Here is an 18,299-nt window from a genome sequence, read left to right as displayed (position 1 = left end):
CCAGAATGTAGTCACTTTCTAGCACTCTCATTGCTCTATACCGAGTTAAGCTTATTGGCCTCGACACCTTTAAATCCTTCCGTTTACTCTTAGATCCGCGCTATGGCAGCGACCGACGTTCTTCAGGTCAACGGCTCATCCAATGGCACCTCCACGTCGCCAGCGCCCAAGCGGCTTCTGCTCGTCAGTGTACCCCGCACTGCATCCAATCTGCTCTTGAAGATCTTGAATATCTCCAAGCAGCCACAGCTGCTCACAAGCCCCCGAAACGGCTATTTCTTCTACCCAGCCTTCTCCGCTGTCGCCCAGGATGGCACTATGGCCAAGGTGCCAGGCAATTGGTCCACCGAGGAGAAACAGAAATACAAGGCTAATCTCCAGCGATGTCTGAACGAACTGGAAGGTTATTCCAGACGGGCGGAGAATGAGAATAAAGTCATGTTCGCCAAGGAACATGCATTCTGGATCTTCAACCCAGCTGCACAACACAAGGTGACAACTGGCGAAGAATATCCCGAATTCTCCGAAGAAATTCTAGTCGACATCGCAGATTCATATGGCCCAACACGGACCTACTCCAAGCTCAACGAGACTCTCCTGTCGGACGAGTACCTGCGCAGTTGGCAGATGGCTTTCATCATCCGCCACCCAGCACTGGCCTGGCCTTCTATGTACCGCTCTATGAAGAAGATCGCAGCAGAGGGATTCATGGATGAAGACGGCGTGAAGGGCTCCTCGTTGACCAACATGAGCTTCCGCTGGACGCGTCTTCTGTATGACTGGTGCTTGGAGCAGCCCGATGTGCCGACTCCGCCACCAGTCGTGGATGCGCACGATCTCATTCACAGCCCTGAGGTCGTCCTTAAGCTCTGTGATCAGACCGGGCTCGACAAGGAGTGCTTGCAATTCGAGTGGAAAGGCAATGATCATAAAAAGTCTCAGAACTGGGCTTCGGCTGATGAAGTTCCTAATGCCGCGGAGCTGGACATGCATCGACGAGCTGCAACTATTATGTTGTCCACCCTGGAAGCTTCCAATGGCATTGTCAAGGAGAAGGCACCGGAAAATGTTGATATCGCTGCGGAAGCTGCGAAGTGGAAGGTCGAGTTTGGCGAGGAAATGGCCGGACTTATCGAGAAGGCTGTGTGGGACTCGATGCCGGACTACGAGTACCTAAAGGCCCGACGTCTTACGGTCTGAATGGTGAATGGTACGAGACAGCAGGCAGGATGATTAATGCACCCTGTGGTAAGTAAAATATAACGGATTTGACTTTTTGGCGGTTGCATAGGCAGGTATTTTGGACATACACATCAGTTAGCACAGATGAGCTTCATAGGCACACTTGGGGTAAAATAGAATCTCTTCTCAACAACCCTTCTTATGGCCTGGTATACTCATTCTAGTTAATCGGGGTATGTATCCGGTAGCCTCAGCGCTGAGGAAGAAGTTGATTCCGTCCGAACTGGCAAATATGAAGAGTTTCGGGCGCCAAGTCAAGTCAAGTCAAGTCAAGAGTAAATCGCAGCCTGATCTAATTGTAGTCATCGAACTGTATATGGGAAGACATTGTATATTGAAACAGATTGGATATGAACAAATAATAATACATCCTAAATATGCTAAATTGACCGCTCCGGACACTCTTACAATCACCGCTTGCCCATGAAGGCCCTCTTCTGGCGAATATAGGCATTGACAACATTCTCGACACTGCGGCGGTCGTGCTTGCGAGACCTGTGAAACAAAAAAAAATTAGCAAAATGTTCGAACCGCTAACACTGTCGGGGTTATCCAGGCAATCCACGAACCGCATGTAGTACAATCTCGCGCGACGAATCTTGCGCTGCGCACGCTGGACAATCTCCACACTCTGAACATTCGGGTTGAAGACCTTCACCGACATCTCGACGGCAACACGGGTGAGCTCGTTACGGAGCAGGAAGGAAGTGTCGATTCCGCGGAGCTTGATGCTCAACACGACGCCGTTGAATGGGTCACCGTTCTTGAATGTCACGCGGACAATATCACCGGGCTTGATACTGCGGGGGTTCCGGCGGTAGTCGAACAGGGCCTTGCGCTCACCCTTGGGGTCGAGGGTTTCCAATTGCGACTCGGTGACCCTTCCGACGGGGTCTTTGCATGCTTTGCGGGCGGAGGGGGGAGGAGTGTAGACCTTGATAGGCTTGGGGGCTGCAATTGAACATTTCATCAGCCAAACTGTGTCCACAGTAATCGTTTCTGCATCCAATACATACCGTTCTCAGGGCGCATGCGAACTGGTAGTTGTGATAGGAATTGTTCGGGGACATTCTGAGGGAGAGGGACGCGCTGGGGGCGCTGGGAGTAGGCGGTTGAGAGGAACCGGCGACCCAGTTGAGACTGGATAGTCTCCTGGGTCTTCAGCAAGGATCTCAAGCAGCCCAGTGGCCGCATTGTTGGTAAAGCCGCCATGGTTGTGATGGGATGAGGATAAGAGCGAGAAAGTCGGAGTCGAGTTTTGGATGGAACGGACCGGCAGAATTTCCGCCAAGCCCCGATTTTGTTCGGCGATGTTCTTCTCCGCCTCAACTTTTGTCTCGCGTTCTACCTCTGGACTGTGACAAGCGCCCTGTTGCATTGAGTCGCTGTTGTTTTTAGGGCGATTTTAAGGTCAATTCTTGCCAGTTCAGAATATGGCGCAATTCACTATGGGCAGCTTTGCCCGCTGGTCGAGCAGCATGCGCCAGTCCGTGGCCTCTCAAACTCGCGGCTATGCCTCAAAGTCAGGTAAAATCATAGCCCATACACCCAATTATTTTTGCTTCCAAGATGCTGATGATTATTTACTGCGATAGCAATTCCAAGCTTCTCTCAGACCTCCTCCCCCGAACTTGATCAGCTCCTCTACAAATTCCGTGAAGATCGCTTCATCCCATCTGGACTCCCGAACCAGCAGCGCCGAAACATGTTCAAGGAGAAGCACAAGCAGCGACTAGAGGACGAGCCCATTACCGTGGCAATTAGCGAGACGGAAGACTTCACATTGCGACCCATGAAGATCAACGAATTGCCGACGAAAAAGGACGCATACGAGGCCCTGCGCCTAATTGCTGAGAACAACGAATGGAAGGCCCTCGTGCCCTTCCTAAGCGGTCTCTACATGTCGAACCTAAGACTTAACAACAACCGATATGCACAGCTTGTTCGCAAGGCTAGTGCTGCAGGCAAGCTCTCCATCATCATGGAGTGTATCCGCCAGGGCCACCGCACCGGCTTCCACCTTCGCGATTTGACCGTTGTGCAACGCCTCTTCTACGATATCCACGTTCTTGCGCAAAGTGCCGACTTCAAGGGACCCGCCGTCACCAAGGCATTCAACATGGCTAAGCAGGCGGTGGATTTGATGGATCAGGACGTTGCGACGCACACCTCTCTCGCCAAGACCGAGAACCCCAAGCACCAGCCCTACGTTATCGGCACGCTTCTTGAGCTCAGCGCCGCTCGTGCGATCAATGAGTTTGGTGGCAAGGACCAGGCGAACGAGGTTTTGAGCTACGCCCGCAAGTTGGTCGTATCCTGGCCTGTTTTCAAGGAGCAAAGCGAGATTGCGGCTGAAGTTAGCTCTGCATCGGAGCGGGCCCAGCAGATCGTTTCTGTCTACAATGGATTGCGGTTGAGCCTTTCAATCCACGGATTGGCTCTGGACAAGGCCCTCCATGACTCCGTGACGGCGTGCCTGGCTGAGGCCAAGGCCGAGCTGGAGAGTTTTGCGGACGGTGTGGAGCAGGCTTCCGTTCAGGAATCTGTGCGCTCCGTTCTTAACGCATAACCGCCGGGTCCGAGGATAGAGGGGGAGACTACTTGCATGTGTATATTACTTTTATTTCGACATTGGAGCCAACATTGTATTTCAACTAAATTAACTTTGAATTACTCGCCGAAAATGATCACGCTGGGTGATACAATGGCTATGTTCGCGTGATAAAGATGGCCGTTAGCCATCCATCGATTTTATGGTCTTGAAAAGAACCGAAAATGCAACAAAGACGCTGGACTAAGAGGGGCTGTCTTGTACTATCTACAGGTGATAGCTTCAGGCGCTCAATTCCAGGGTGTTGTCCGTGCCGATGCGTCCTCGTACTGAAAGAGTAGTTTTGCCGTCCACAACAGCAGGACCGGCCACCGATATCTACGAAAAATGTAAACATTAGCTGGAGTGAATAGGCGATAGGAGTTTGAAGTGGAAGACTCACCTGACCCTCCGGGATCTCCTCGGATGCCTGGTTCTCAGAAACGCCAGTCAAGGTAATTTCCGTGCTGCTGAGAGGACTTCCAAAGTGGCTTGGGCCACTGAGATCCCTGTAGTCGAAAACATTGGTCTGGGCGATAGCACCGGCAATGCCGGGTCCAGTTAGAGCATACACAATGCGAGCGCCCATGTAGATACGGAGGTCTGTCAGCTGCTCTGAGGTCAGGCGCACCGAGGCATCGGCATCGACACGATGAGAGATACAGAGCAGGCGCAACTTTTCCAGTGAAAGCTCTGCAGTCGGTCCAACTTGCGCAAGACGGCCGAAGAAGTTTTGGGATGGCATGTTGCCTGCATCCAGAGTCCGAGCCTGCACCCAACGGCCCAAAGAAGAGATCAGGCCGGTGTGGGGTTTCATGACACTGTCGTGGTATTCAGACATGGTTCGTGAAGATGCAATGATCACTGTTGGGGACACGCCTTGGGTGGCCAAGGCAAAGTCGACATTTTCACCAGCAACCGAGTTCAAGGCAATCGAAGCATTCGAGTACATGGCATTGAAAATTTGGCAGAGAGGGTACGAGCGAGAGAGGGAATCGATGGAGAGGACAAGGTCGGAAGAGGTGAAACGCTGGTTCCGAGGGAGTGCGGAGCCCAGAGCACTGATGGCTGCCACGAGATTCTATACCACAAGTTAGATATTTTATTCACGGTGCGACATGCAGGTTTATAAGGCCACACTCGTCCGGATTCGGGGGCACCAAGTGAATATTTTGTTGATCAAAGAGGCATCAAGCCGCCCACTTCAATCCAAGCGTAGGGCTCGTGTGACCGAATGTGATTTTTGGGGAAATCTTCTCTCACCTCTTGCTTGAAATCAATAAAATCGCCAGCCTTGGACCCAGAAGGCCAAACAGTATTGACAGCAGGGGCAGGTGTCGTAGGATCATAATCGGGGACATCGAAGCCAGCGAGGTCTCTGCCTTCCTCCGCCAACTCATGCCAGACAGCAACCCTGAGAGTACCCTTGACATCCTTAGGCACTTCATGCCAATCCATGTGACGGTTTCCATACTTAGCGACCCAAATAACGACGGAAACTTGCTTGTTCGTCTTTGTGACGAGGGCAAGGTCCATTGAACCGGCCTCGGCAATGAGAGCGTCAACCTTGGCATTCTGCAGGTAGCTCGACAGGGTCTCTGCGGGCAGGTTGTGGGGAATGAGGACAATCTTGAATCCGTAGAAGGAGCCAGCTATAGTATCATGGATTAGTCTACCGTCAATATAGGTCTAGCAAGGCGAGTCATACCAAAAATAGCAGCCAGTAGCTCGATAGAGTCGGTCAGGCAAACGGCAACGGTCTTCACCTCGGCCTTTTGGAGGTGACGGCCGATCACATTGATCTCCTGTGTAACCTGAGGCAGCGAGTGTTCGACAGCGTTCTTGCCAAGGACTGTGTAGATTTTGCCCTGTTTTCCAGAGGTGGTACCATCTTCATTCAGAGCTCCACGGACAGCGGTCTTCCAGATATCGCGCAGATCACCCCGTCGACCGGCAGTCCACTTGGGAGCTCCCGGGTCTTTCACGTTCAATCCTTGTCGGAGAGGGAATCCATATGGGGTCTCAAGACTGCGGTAGGTTGCCGACTCGCCGGTCTGCCGGATGGGGGATGCGGTGGATTGACGAGCTAGTAGGAACGGATGGACATCGGGGTCCTTGTTTGAAACGACGGAATAGATAGCATATGCAGCAATAATTCCAGCAAATAAGGTGGTGTAGATGTTCCAGTCTGCAAGCAGCTCGGACAGTGCTGCGTCCAGCTTCTCCAGAATTGGAGCCTGGTTGGCCATGTCGGCTAATTGATGGTAACCGGGGCGTAGGGAACTGTCGAAAGGTGGTGGGTTGAATTCCCAAAGTCGAAAAGCCGCGGCACTATCAATCCGCAATACGGGGTGAACGGTTCCCGCAATCAGGATTGTCGAATGTCGTGTGATCACCCACAGCTGTAAGGATGTCAACAACAATCACCTCCAGATAACACGATGACGTTTGAGGGGTCCCGCGGGAGGCGGAAGAGGCGGCGGGTCGGGTCAACCAAAAAACCGGCGTTTAATCTTGACGCGCGCGGCGGCGTCTGTTTCTTCGCTGATCCTAGCCACTTGCGACCATCAAAACATCTCCTGAGGCATGATCTTCTGAACGACACTTCTCTTGAAGGCGATGCCAATGCCAGTGTGAATCTTTACACCTCTCCTTCTCCCTCGCAGTTCAGGTAAGTCCCACCCCAAATCTCCGTCTTTAAGCTACGTTTTCTCCCCCCGTGTCCTGCTCAAGTACTCAAGACGACCTTGTACTGATCACAAGCTACAGTCCCTCTGTTGTTTTTTGCTCTTCCTTGCGACCCCACGTTATCTGCCTGCATTCCCATTCAATTGCGATCCATGGCTACGCAATCACTTCCCTCTACACCCAGAGCTGCGCCTGCCGCTGCGCCTGTCGCAACTCCCGCCTCGGAGGGGCCAGGCACCCCAGGCAAATGGCGCCATCCTCAACTGAGTGAGGTTGTGCGACGCCAGAATGCTGCAACATTCAATGATAAGAACCTGCGGAGCGTGGTCTGGAATGGAGCCACTCTGATCTCGACCTGGGTGTTCGGGGGTACATTGAAGTCATAGTAAGTCCTAGCTATTCGTAGATGTTTCGCTTGGACTGTCAGTGCTAACTGGTCTCTCAACAGCGCTCGTCGCATCTACGACAGTGACCCGGTCTACCACCACCTCCCTTTGTTCCTTCTGCAGGCGCTTCTGCTCTTCAATATTCTCCTGGCTCTGTACCCTCTCTTCAAGCCAAAGGATGACCTCTCTGATATCCCGCTCACCCCTACCCAACGTGCACTCTTGGGCCTGGACCCCGGCGCGGCGCCTCCTGCTACTCCCGGAACTACCTACGTTACCCCACCCCGTTACCGCCTGTCCACTTCGCGCAAAGCAAGCCCTGTCAGCGCGAGTCGCCAAGCCACCTCTCCATTGTCCTCAACCCCTACCTATACAGACCGCCGCGTTTCCTCTGGAACGCCATTCTCTCCAGCATCGAGCCCCTTGTTTAATAAGGCTGTCGCGACTGGAGGCCGAGAATCGGGTCGGAGACTGAGCATTGGGTCCTCGTCCCCTCTGGCTCGAAGCAACTCGTTCGGGGAATCCACCCTGTCTAACATGTCCACCATGTCCGGCATGTCTAGTATTGGACCTAGCACACCTTCTCCGCTTAGTGGAAAACGCCGCAGCTTGGGTGTGAGCAACAAGTGGCTCTACGAAAGAAGCCGGAGGCTATCTGCTAGCAACGGCGCTATGTGATAGTCATTTTGTCTGTATCATTGGCGGCGCGATTCGGAGTTGCATTTTGAATTATGGGTTTGAGCGGGTCTTCAGTACTGAAATGAATATTGAAATAATTACGCCCTCTTTTCCCGAATCATGATGTATAACTGCCATGGGAACACCACATCATCACTACGTCCCCATAGCAAACGAGGTGGAAGCCCTAAATGACAGGAGGCGATAGATCCAGGAAGCAACATCGTATTCAAGTAATCCATTATTTTATCAAGCGTGGACAGAGGGCATGTGGGGATTGTGGCAGCAAGTCACCATACAACCTTGTTTAGGCGGGCTCGGCAGGCCAAGCTGGTTCTGGCCAAGACTCCGCACCAGGAACCCACGTAACTACCAACAGTGCACGGCGATAACAGGCAACACGAACTCTCGACAATCTCGGGCCCTGCTGCTGATCTTCTACATGAAGCTCTCGCTGTGAGCGACCGGTCTCTTCAGCAATGGGGGCCTCGGAGTCAAAGCTTGTCTTTAAGCAGGGCATCTTCCGCCTGTCGGAGGAGAAGGAGATCCCCGCAGACGACCCCTACTGGACGAGAGTAAGTTGTTGGAAGACGAAACACTAGGCTATAGACCTCTTGAACTACTGATACTGATTCTATTCAAGTTCTGGGAACTCCCTGAATCTACAGAGGACGTCTTCAGCTTATTCACGCCAGCTGACATCCGCCGAACGCGCGACCATGCCTTATCCAACTTCGAAACCCTGTTACTTTCAGTCTCATCTCGACTGATAGTACTCAAGAATCATCCCTCCTTTCCAGACCCAGACCTTGCCCCGGAGCGCGATGTGCTCAACTGCATTCGAATCCTCACTCGCTTGCTCCCCTTCGTCTATGAAGCCGAACACCTGGAGGATTGGGAAGAGAAGTTCTTCTGGGCGCGTCGCAGGAAGAAGACTCGACAGGCACAAATCGCTGGGGAAGTTCTGTTCGATGAAGCGCAGCCGGATCAGCAGGATGGGCTGTCCCCGCGCGCAGAGGAATATGAGGATGTAAAGCCTCTGGCGGAGGAGCTTATCGACACGCTGCTTGACCTCCTGTTCTTCGCAGATTTCACTATCCCAGTGCTTCCGACTGCGAAGAGTAAGATTTCATACTCGATCTGGCAAAGTGGTGTTGGCTGTAACACGGCGATGGGATCGAACAAGACCCTGGAGAACAACCGGTGCGAGGTTCTACGACTACTGCTGACAATGACTGGAAAGGCAATGTATCTGCCATCGAGTGAGTGCTGTCTGCATGGAGGTTACCAGGAACGCTTAGCTGACCATACTAGACACACTGCCCGTGCAAGGTGTCAAGGCCATTACCTATATCACCACTTGCCAAGATAAGCAATCCGTGCTGACGCTTTTGTGTTCTCTCCTGAATACGGTATGTTCAATTTGCGTTGGAGCCATCCGACGGAGGCTAATCTACCCCTAGGCTATGAAATATAACCCGGCAGCATGGCGCGTCCCCTATGACCACGTCGTGTGGAAGGATCCCAAGCAAATCCTGGTGATCTATTGCTTGCAACTTCTCCTCGTTCTCCTCCTATATCCGATTCCAGAAGATGGCCGTGGTGCTCCACCAAAGAACTACTATCGCCATTACTTCGGAAGATTGCACAGGCCCCAAGACTTCCAATTCCTGGTGGATGGGATGACAAGGATTCTGAATCAGCCTGTATGCGTTAGCCATTGAGACTGCCTTGTGCCTAGTACTAACCATGCAATAGATGCAAGCCACAACTTCATATCTTCCTGGGAGCCAAAGATCGGTCAAATGGGCCCCAGAGATATTGATTCTTTTCTGGGAGACATTGCAATGCAACAAGCGATTCCGATCATTCATCATCGACTCTAATCGCTCACACGACTTTTTGATTCTATGCGTCTTCTATGCCATGGAATACAGGACAGAGCCGTCCAAGCAAGGAGTTGTGCGGCTCTGCATCTTCATTCTTCAAACCATGAGTGCGGAGCCAAACTTCGGAAAGAGCCTAAATATGAAGTTTGAGGCACAAGAAACCTTACCGCAATCTATCCGGCTCCTCAAGTTCCGTGGCAGTTATGCCGATTATCTCATCATGGTATGGTCGATTCACTTACCCCTGCATTGCAGTATGCTAATTATCACAGTCAATTCAAACCCTCATGACTACCAGCAAGGGAAATCTGGATACCGTCTATCCGGCGCTTCTCATTATCCTCAACAATGTTGCCCCTCATATCAAGCATATGTCCCCGAGCGCCTGTTCCAAGGTGATTCAGCTTTTCTCTTCAATGTCTGCACCAAGTTTCCTGCTGGCCAATGAGACAAACCACACTCTTCTAGCATCATTGCTTGACTTTATTAATGCAGTTCTTGAGCATGGCTTCACTGGTACGTTCTTGGAGGAAGCCAAGTTTATCCTCGATTGCATTTCACTGTGCTAACCAATGCAGAAAACCCGTACCTTGTTTACGCGGTCCTTAAATACAAGGATCGATTTGAAGCCGTCCGGGCATTCACACTGGAAAGCGGACAGCAAGAAATCGAACGCCAGAGAGAAAAGCGCAAAGCTGGAGACACGTCGGGTGACCTGGTTACCAGTCCCACGCTTTCCCACTCTGAAGAAGATCTCCATGCTCCTTCGGGTGCTAGATCGCCGCTGACGCGCATCCCAGAGGAGAACAGCGCATTTGCTATTGGAGATGACGATTCTGACGACGAGGCAGAAGAGGGAGATCAACGTACACCTTCCCAATCCTCACCGTCCGCTCAGACCTCCCGCAGGCCTTCGTTTGCCTCAACAGTGGATGAGACTGGCTCTCAAATTAGGGGCATCTCCGAGAAGGCGCGCGGTAAACTACCGGCTGGACGGCCTTCTTTCTCGCGACAGAACAGCATGACCAGCCAGACCAGCATGTCTGCCTTGTTCTCTGTATCGTCGACTGGTTTCACGCCGACAGTGGCTTGGGTAAGTTATTACAGATATTGAATGGCGGTATAGATGCTAACATACAATCCCAGCTCGAGTCCTGGTTGCCAGAGCTTCCTCTTCACACTATTCTAACCCTCATCTCCGCCATCGCGCCACACATTCCCGACGCAGCTCTGCAAGCTACATCTAGCCCTGAAGCACGCACTCTGATCCACAACCTGCCGTCTTTCGCCGAGGAGCCCCAAGTCACCAGCATCATTTCAGATCCTACGCCTGTTCGTGCCCAATCTTTCGAATGGTCGGCGCTTTCAATGGGTTGGTATGAATCGCTCCTCTGGGGCTTCATCTTCTCCAGCGAGATGGTCGTTGGTTCTGCCGCGGGCGCTACTCCAGGCACTGTCGGTGTCTGGAACGGTACTGCTATTCGACTCTTCAGGGTGCAAGAAGCGGCCGCTCAAGGCCCTACCTTACTTGCACCCAAGGGTGCCGTTGATGCTGTGGGCAGCAACCTGGTCCAGCGCATTGGAAACCTCAGTCTCCGGGGCCGCAACTCGGTGTCCCAAGAATCTGCAAGTGGTGCCTCCCCAAGCGTACGGGAAGTTTGAGGCAGTGTTGAGTGAAGGATTCCACGACGTACATAGAATCGCTTGCACGATATGAACTGTTTCTGAATGTCCTCTTCATTTTGCCTGTTTCTTTGTATCGATACCTTGGATGTCTTTTTAAGGCGTTATTGATTAACCGCTCTCGATGAACCGTTCATTCCTATTTGCAGTAGTAAAGTAATATGTGTAGAAACTAATTTACTCCCGAGCTCATCGTTGATATCAAATCTCCGTTGTTCGTCGGCTGATGTGGCTGAACACTGGGAATGAGCAACCTTCAAACACGTGCACATGGCGCGTTCCGCCTCCCTCCCCCGATCGCGTTCGCAGCACCTCTTTCCTGCCACCATCCATCGGGGAACGAAAGAAGTGCTAAGATCTTTCGATGAATTACATTCTCATGATCGTACTCATTTGATTTCACTCGTTTCGGAGCTATGATATCTCCACTTGTATTAATATTGACAGTCATCGTCGTGCTCGTTTCGGGCCCAGACCCTGTCATCGGCCAGATCACCTCGGGTCTGCAGAGTATCTTGAAGAACACACATCTTAGCAGGGACTATGGCTATCCAACCGATATTACCAGGGATCTACTACCAGTGAGTTATCCCTATGGTGCTGTTCAAGAATCCCTCTAATTCGTGTCTTCCACGGTCGGCCGTCTACTTGGAACTCTAAACTAACGTCAATGCTAGATCCCGGTTCACTCCCATAAGTAAGAACGTCTTCTAGCTTGTTCACCTATTACGCTTGAGTGTTTCTATACTTAAATGCTAACCTCACAATAAGTGACTATTGGCGAGAGAGGCCTTTCTACACCGGTAAGACTTGCCCCCTTTGCTATGCAGACCCCCATTGACGCCATCGCTTGTAGGATTATCCAAGGGTTGCACTTCAACCGAAGCTGACGTCTGGCTATACAATGGAACCCTATATGTGCGTTTCATGAAATAAGATTCATCCGACTATTCCGAGCTATCGCTAATGGTAGAAGGTCGGACATGATCAATCTGCTTTGACTCATGAGCGGACACTCGAATCCCTCTACATCAACCCGATTCTAGACATCCTAGAACGTCAAAACCCAAAGAGCCCATTTGTCACCTCGCCTACGAGAAAGTGAGAAGCCCCTCCATAATATCTGCTCTCGGGGAACTAACACTTTGACACAAAGTGGCGTTTGGGACACAACACCCGACCAGACACTTTACTTCTTCATCGACGTCAAAACATCGGGTCATGATACTTTCCAAGCCGTCATCGAAGCTTTGGAACCTTTGCGGGAGAGAGGCTATCTTACTACACTGGAGGGTGGTAAGAATTTGATCAACGGACCCGTCACTGTCATCGGTACTGGCGATACCCCGTTAGATATGGTTGCCTCTGTTGCGGACCGTGACTACTTCTTTGACGCACCTCTGGCACATCTCAATGATCCCAAGTACTCCGATATCACCGGCTTGGTTTCTCCCATCGCGTCTACAAATTTCGCAGAGGCTGTTGGCAAGATCACTAGGGATACAGATCCGATCCTGGACGAGGATCAGCTCAAGGCCCTTCGGGATCAGATTGCGACTGCGAACAAGCGGGGTATTGGCGCGAGGTATTGGAATACACCTTCCTGGCCGGTTCGCCAGCGGAATCTTGTTTGGCGAACACTCCTGCGTGAGGGGGTGACCCTACTGAATGCCGATGACCTCGATGCTGTTGTTGCGCAATTTTAGGCGAGCCGACGAACTAGTCACTGTATATTATGCTTCATCTACATGTACGACGAGAGTCAGATTTGAAAATAATATGTTAAATTCAAACGGGGAATCTTGAACTCCTGTAGCGCCTATGTGCATATCGACGCCTCAACACCAGCGCTCAGAACTATTTGTTCCTCTTAACGCCTTGATAGGAGTTGATATCTCACTGATATTGTTCATCCCGATCTAAGGCAAAGGCGGCATTTGTGTGTCGACTGCTTAGCCTCGATGAAGTGGATGTATCGGTTGGAGCAACGTTCGTCCTCGATATCAATATGACGGGCACACTTGATGAACTCGCCGCCGAGGGTATGCCCACAGCTATAGCGAACCTGTAGCTGCGTGCATTTGTTTGGCATATTTTTTTCTATATCCACTCATTCTGCACATTAGCATCTCGTTCTCCCCTCGGTAAGCTGGGTGTTCTCGGTATATAGGAGCAACTCACCATCCCATCGGAATCGCGACTCGTCCCACTTGTCGTATTTGCCATAGTACTTTTCGTACCTGGCGTACTTGTCATACGACATGTAGGAGGTTTCTGCAACTCACTACAGTTTGTTGGATTTTTTGGGTCGGGAAATGGTGGTTCTAAGGTAGTCCTCGTCAGTATCCCGGTTTTCCGTAGTCGTCACTTGCCTCAAGTGAGTTTCCTTACTCGGGTTTGAAGAATACCGAAGGGTTTAATGTCTTTCAAGATGACAGAGAGTCTTTGATTAAGTTTTGAAGTGAGAGATGGTGAAGATGTGGACGAAGAAGGTCCATCTCCATCTCGCAACTTCCAAATGTACGCATGGAAAGAGATGTGGAAGATGTACACTATACACAAACGAGAGTTAATACTTTCGCTTGATATCATGAGGCTTCTAGACTCAACTATGGCTCTGGGAATGCATAGATCTTTATATTATTCCACATGAAGCTCTCATATCATGCCTCAAATGATATTCGGCTTCCTAGTTCAGCATGTCCTATAGCGTGAGCAGGGGACCACTCGCCGGAAACTTCCATGTTATCCACATTTCCTTCAGTTTACTACGCTTCATCAGATTTCACAGTTCAGAGCTCATATTTCATGATGTCTCGTGACATGAGACCGACACTATCGACTATACTGCTTCAAGGGCCTTTGTTATGGTAACTGGCACGTGACCAGCGATGACAGGGCAAAATCACAACGCCGTCGAAGATCCGCGTTCACTTTCCTCCAACCTCGCCCTTAGCAAAATCTAATTGGGTATTGGCGCACGATGGCTCCGGGTGGTGATCTGGCAGATCTCTTGGCCAAGGTGATCCCCACCGGCGCCGAGGTGACTGTCCGCCATGTCTCTTCAACTCCAGCCCCTTCCACTGCTCTCTTTGCGGCTGCGCCCGGCCAGGATGCCGAGTCAACGTTCTGCGAAAATCATTTCCTATCGGTCTCAATTGAGTCCTCCGAGCATGATGGAGCAGAGATCATCGTATTTGGAATGGAGGTGCTGGTCTATAACACGGCCCACCTGACAACTATCTTTGTTTCGAAGGCCGACTCCACCGGATTTCTACACCTATTGAAACTGCCACAGAAAGTCTCTGTGTTGAGACTCGTCTCAAATACTTTTCTATCATATTTAGCGCGTTCTCACCAGCGACCAGGAGTTCGCCTGGTGGTCTCCTTGTTCGCTCGTGCTCAGGATCAATACCTTTTCCCTGGCAGTATCGAGAATGCCGAGAAGCACGTCCTAGACGACCGGGGCCTGATCAAGTGGTGGTGTCGCGCCGTCGATCCAATTCTTCGCGAACATGAACCCGAGTCAGTCTCAAAGGACTCGAAAACTCACGCGACTGCTGAAGCAGCTACGGCGTCCGCCACTGCGTACTTGATCGTACCGGGTTGCGACCGCTTCGAGACACGCAACTTTTTCCCCCCTTCTGCCAAATCTGATCCTCAAGATCGGCCACGATGGCTTGCCAGCTATCCACTTCAGCAAATGTGTCGCGACCCATCAGCTCCGCCGCGCTGTCTTGTACCAAGGCTTCCGGATGACCCTAAGACGCGATTCCTGATTGACCTTGATGATGAACTTCCCGAGCCTGCAGAGGGGGAGAATGCACCTCCTAGTACCGGCCAGTGGAAGAGTGTCAAGTCCCTCGATCAATTTTGGGAGATGATGTCTTTCCGTCAGGAATGCTCGGCCGGTCGGCTGGTCGGGTTCCTGTGGCTGGTTATCAATCCGCCAGGTCTCATGAATACTACCACCATGGCAAGCCAGACCGGCAACTTATCTGGTGCAGTCACATCATCAGCTGTGGCGAAGATTTCCGAATCCTCGTCCGCCGAGCACCAGTCACAGGAGGATGCTAGCAAGTCGAAGACAGAAGAGGCTGGGGCTGAGACGAAGGTGGACGTTGAGGCCACCGAAGCATCTGCTAAGCTGCAAACTGTCCCAGCGACTGCCTTCGAGCACCCAGCTGTATCGTCAGCAGAGCTTCAGTCAACGAACGCGGTTCCATTTTATTGGCCAGAAGCGGGGCGCGGAGACGTCGTGCTGAATGAAGCAGACTACAAAAAGATGATGGACGGGGTACTTGACCATTTCTACGACACAGAAGAAATTGTGGCCAGTACAAAGTCTTATGTCGACCAAGTCGCCTTACTCGCAGATCAATTGACCTGGGGCAAACGGGTAACGGGTACCCATAGTCCACAGGATAATTCCAAGCAGCCTGTCGCAATAAACAATCTTCTCGATAGCGGACTGATTCGCAAACGGAAGAAGCCAGAGGGCGATGACGGAAAGAAGGATGCGAACGAGGCAATCATAGCACAAGCAAGTGGTTCAGGCAGCTCCGAATCGACTGCGTCGCAGCCAGCTGCTGTAAATGTGCTCGGCGCAGGCTTGGTTCGGAAAAAGAAGAAGACCTAAGATATTATCATTGGGGCTGGTCTTCGCCATTCTGGGGGTTGGGAGTTTCGGGGAGGAGTTTATTATTTAAATATCAACAACAAAATACGTGGAGAATATACCAGGAATATAGCATCTTTCTCTATCACTGGTTCAGGTTTCTTACTTCGTATTCGTATGCTCATGAAGTAGATGGCGTAGGGTAAGTTGTTACTACTTCGAAGAATGGGCCAATTGCTCATTCGAACGTTATGACGTGGCCATAAAATTGAAATCTCTAGACTAATTGATTCTATTTTATCATAAAACAGGCAGCAGAATAACAGTGCCATGTGGACATAATTTCTCTTTGGGGCGGTGCATAAACAGGACCAGCCGGAACTGCGGCTGCGAATTGGCGATGGCCTCGACTCCACTTTGGAGATTCTGCCCCATCTTCACCCTCTTCCTCCTCCACCAACCGACTACTCACCTCTTCCTCCTGCTTTGGGGACTTCTCCCATCCTAGAATGTCCTCTTCGCCTGTCGACATCCGTTCGCTCTCCCTCCGAGTCTCATGCTAGAGCCGACCTCCTACCTCCTGGAAGTGCCCATCGGCGATGGCGCAATGCCCGTGTCCGTTGCGGCGGGCTGGGTCGGTCTGATCTGGTATATTACCGTGCTGGTAGTCTGTGCCTTGGGCTATTCTCAGATGTAAGCCATTCTCCAGCGAGGAGTAGTGAAGTGTTCATCCTCTGGTGTTGTGCTTGCCCCGCGGTCGTAACCACGCGGGGACACACTAGTGTTGAAATGATGGGGTTTGTGGCTGTGACTAACGAGTGGATTTCTTGGTATCCAGTTGGCGATACTTCTTGCGACGACCCCGACGTTCGTCTTTAGCCGCTAATCCCAACGCTGCTCATGTCACGGCCATTCGACCGGTGAAGGGCCTCGAGCCACATCTGTACGACTGTCTTGCGGCCACCTTTCGTCAGGACTACCCGCGTGACAAGCTTACCGTCTGCCTCTGCGTGGCCACGCGCGACGACCCAGCCTATCCGACCCTTTGCAAGCTACTTGCCGATTTTCCCGATGTCGATGCGCGTGTATATGTCGAAGAGGAGGATCCATTGTTGCAGGGGAATGGCCCTGAGGCCTACGCGCTTGGACCCAATCCGAAGATTCGGAACATGAGTCGCGCGTACCGTGAAGCGAAGGGCGATATCATTTGGATCATCGACTGCAATGTCTGGGTTGGAAAGGGCGTTTGTGGTCGCATGGTGGACCGACTTTGCGGAACAGGAGCCACTTCAGGCAAGAAGTTCAAGTTTGTACACCATCTGCCCGTCGCGGTGGACGTCACAGGCGAGAACAACTTGAGTGGAGAGCGACAAGCATTGTTAGACGCACGTCCAAATGCTACCGTACCGAGGGCCGCGGAGCTGTCTTTGACGTCAAGGCGACCAGAAGATGGGTTCACGAGCACCATTGAAACGGGCGGCGGCCGTCTGGAAGAGCTGTTCCTTTCCTCGTCGCACGCCAAGATGTACACGGCCATCAACACGGTCCTCATTGCGCCATGCATTGTAGGCAAGTCCAACATGTTCCGTCGCTCTCATCTGGACTACCTCACAGCTCCGGTTCCGGGAGATCGCAACCCTCGACGCCCTGGTGTTGACTACTTCTCGGACAATATTTGTGAGGACCACTTGATCGGTGACTTGCTTTGGCGTAAGAAGATCCGGGAAGAGAAGGAACTCGGCGAGCGTTGGGGCAAACACGCCATGGTTTTTGGTGACCTGGCAATCCAGCCCGTAGCCAACATGAGTGTAAGAGGGTACATTGCTCGTCGAGTGCGGTGGCTCCGCGTCCGCAAGTTCACCGTGCTTCTTGCGACACTCGTCGAGCCAGGCACCGAGTCCTTTGTCTGCTCAACTTACGGCGCGTGGGGCATCACAACCGCGCTGGCACCTTACCTCGAGCAGAAGGGATACTCGTTTGCCGCTGGACTCGCGACCTGGACCTCATTCTTCGCCATTTTTGCGCTGAGCTTAGCGTTCTGGATTCTCGTCGACTGGACTCTGTACATCAAACTGCATTCGGCAAAGGCCATCGAGGTCGACGATGACACCCCCGTTTTCGCACGGCCTAATCGCCGCCCTTCTCAAGCCACACGTCGCCCGTTCCTGCAGTGGTTGGCCGCCTGGCTTGGTCGTGAACTTCTGGCCTTGCCTATCTGGATTATAGCAGTCTATGGCGGCGTCACGGTTGTCTGGCGAGACCGGCGGTTCAAGGTTGGATTTGACGCCAAGGTCCGTGAGATTGACACCGACAATGCGGTGCCATCGGAGGGCTCATACTCAACTGGGTCTGTTGTAGATTGGTTTCCTGTGTCGCCGCAAAGCAACGGTGGTGTGACAGGGAAAGTTCGGCGTGACTGATGATTTGCATTTACATCTGTACAAAAATATTCATCAGCGTACTGTATATTATAGTGAATCCATAGATATGATCTTCATCAATACATCTTGGGCTGACACTTACAC

At 51.8% G+C, this 18,299-nt stretch overlaps 8 protein-coding genes across 8 annotated transcripts; 6 read left to right on the top strand and 2 right to left on the bottom strand.

The window, feature by feature from the left end:
• Positions 1–102: 102 nt before the first annotated feature.
• On the top strand, positions 103–1,200 carry N7496_004303 (uncharacterized protein; the record flags this gene model as incomplete). Its single annotated transcript, XM_056697234.1, has 1 exon — positions 103–1,200. One exon carries the CDS (start codon positions 103–105, stop codon positions 1,198–1,200), a length of 1,098 nt encoding a protein of 365 aa, XP_056559446.1.
• Positions 1,201–1,652: 452 nt separating this feature from the next.
• N7496_004302 (mitochondrial 54S ribosomal protein bL19m) lies at positions 1,653–2,454 on the bottom strand (the record flags this gene model as incomplete). Its single annotated transcript, XM_056697233.1, has 3 exons — positions 1,653–1,737; positions 1,812–2,193; positions 2,259–2,454. 3 exons carry the CDS (start codon positions 2,452–2,454, stop codon positions 1,653–1,655), a joined length of 663 nt encoding a protein of 220 aa, XP_056559445.1.
• A 221-nt stretch (positions 2,455–2,675) lies between these two features.
• N7496_004301 (uncharacterized protein) lies at positions 2,676–3,811 on the top strand (the record flags this gene model as incomplete). The annotated part of the gene is made up of 2 exons (XM_056697232.1): positions 2,676–2,769; positions 2,838–3,811. The coding sequence occupies 2 exons, from the start codon at positions 2,676–2,678 to the stop codon at positions 3,809–3,811; spliced, it is 1,068 nt and encodes a 355-aa protein (XP_056559444.1).
• A 264-nt stretch (positions 3,812–4,075) lies between these two features.
• On the bottom strand, positions 4,076–6,081 carry N7496_004300 (uncharacterized protein; the record flags this gene model as incomplete). Its single annotated transcript, XM_056697231.1, has 4 exons — positions 4,076–4,171; positions 4,236–4,913; positions 5,096–5,484; positions 5,541–6,081. The coding sequence occupies 4 exons, from the start codon at positions 6,079–6,081 to the stop codon at positions 4,076–4,078; spliced, it is 1,704 nt and encodes a 567-aa protein (XP_056559443.1).
• Positions 6,082–6,273: 192 nt separating this feature from the next.
• Positions 6,274–11,135, top strand: N7496_004299 (Nuclear pore complex component; the record flags this gene model as incomplete). Its single annotated transcript, XM_056697230.1, has 11 exons — positions 6,274–6,503; positions 6,705–6,905; positions 6,969–7,580; positions 8,033–8,159; positions 8,228–8,846; positions 8,899–8,996; positions 9,048–9,290; positions 9,343–9,696; positions 9,746–9,989; positions 10,052–10,566; positions 10,620–11,135. The coding sequence occupies 11 exons, from the start codon at positions 6,274–6,276 to the stop codon at positions 11,133–11,135; spliced, it is 3,759 nt and encodes a 1,252-aa protein (XP_056559442.1).
• Positions 11,136–11,572: 437 nt separating this feature from the next.
• Positions 11,573–12,862, top strand: N7496_004298 (uncharacterized protein; the record flags this gene model as incomplete). The annotated part of the gene is made up of 6 exons (XM_056697229.1): positions 11,573–11,737; positions 11,834–11,853; positions 11,928–11,959; positions 12,013–12,074; positions 12,130–12,257; positions 12,313–12,862. The coding sequence occupies 6 exons, from the start codon at positions 11,573–11,575 to the stop codon at positions 12,860–12,862; spliced, it is 957 nt and encodes a 318-aa protein (XP_056559441.1).
• Positions 12,863–14,139: 1,277 nt separating this feature from the next.
• Positions 14,140–15,795, top strand: N7496_004297 (H3 histone acetyltransferase RTT109; the record flags this gene model as incomplete). Its single annotated transcript, XM_056697228.1, has 1 exon — positions 14,140–15,795. The coding sequence occupies one exon, from the start codon at positions 14,140–14,142 to the stop codon at positions 15,793–15,795; it is 1,656 nt and encodes a 551-aa protein (XP_056559440.1).
• Positions 15,796–16,330: 535 nt separating this feature from the next.
• Positions 16,331–18,194, top strand: N7496_004296 (putative ceramide glucosyltransferase; the record flags this gene model as incomplete). Its single annotated transcript, XM_056697227.1, has 2 exons — positions 16,331–16,467; positions 16,613–18,194. 2 exons carry the CDS (start codon positions 16,331–16,333, stop codon positions 18,192–18,194), a joined length of 1,719 nt encoding a protein of 572 aa, XP_056559439.1.
• Between the last annotated feature and the right edge of the window lie 105 nt (positions 18,195–18,299).

Source organism: Penicillium cataractarum (genome assembly GCF_028827025.1).
Source record: "Penicillium cataractarum strain IBT 29864 chromosome Unknown utg000002l, whole genome shotgun sequence".
Taxonomy (NCBI): domain Eukaryota; kingdom Fungi; phylum Ascomycota; class Eurotiomycetes; order Eurotiales; family Aspergillaceae; genus Penicillium; species Penicillium cataractarum.
This window is presented reverse-complemented; position numbering and strand designations above follow the sequence as displayed.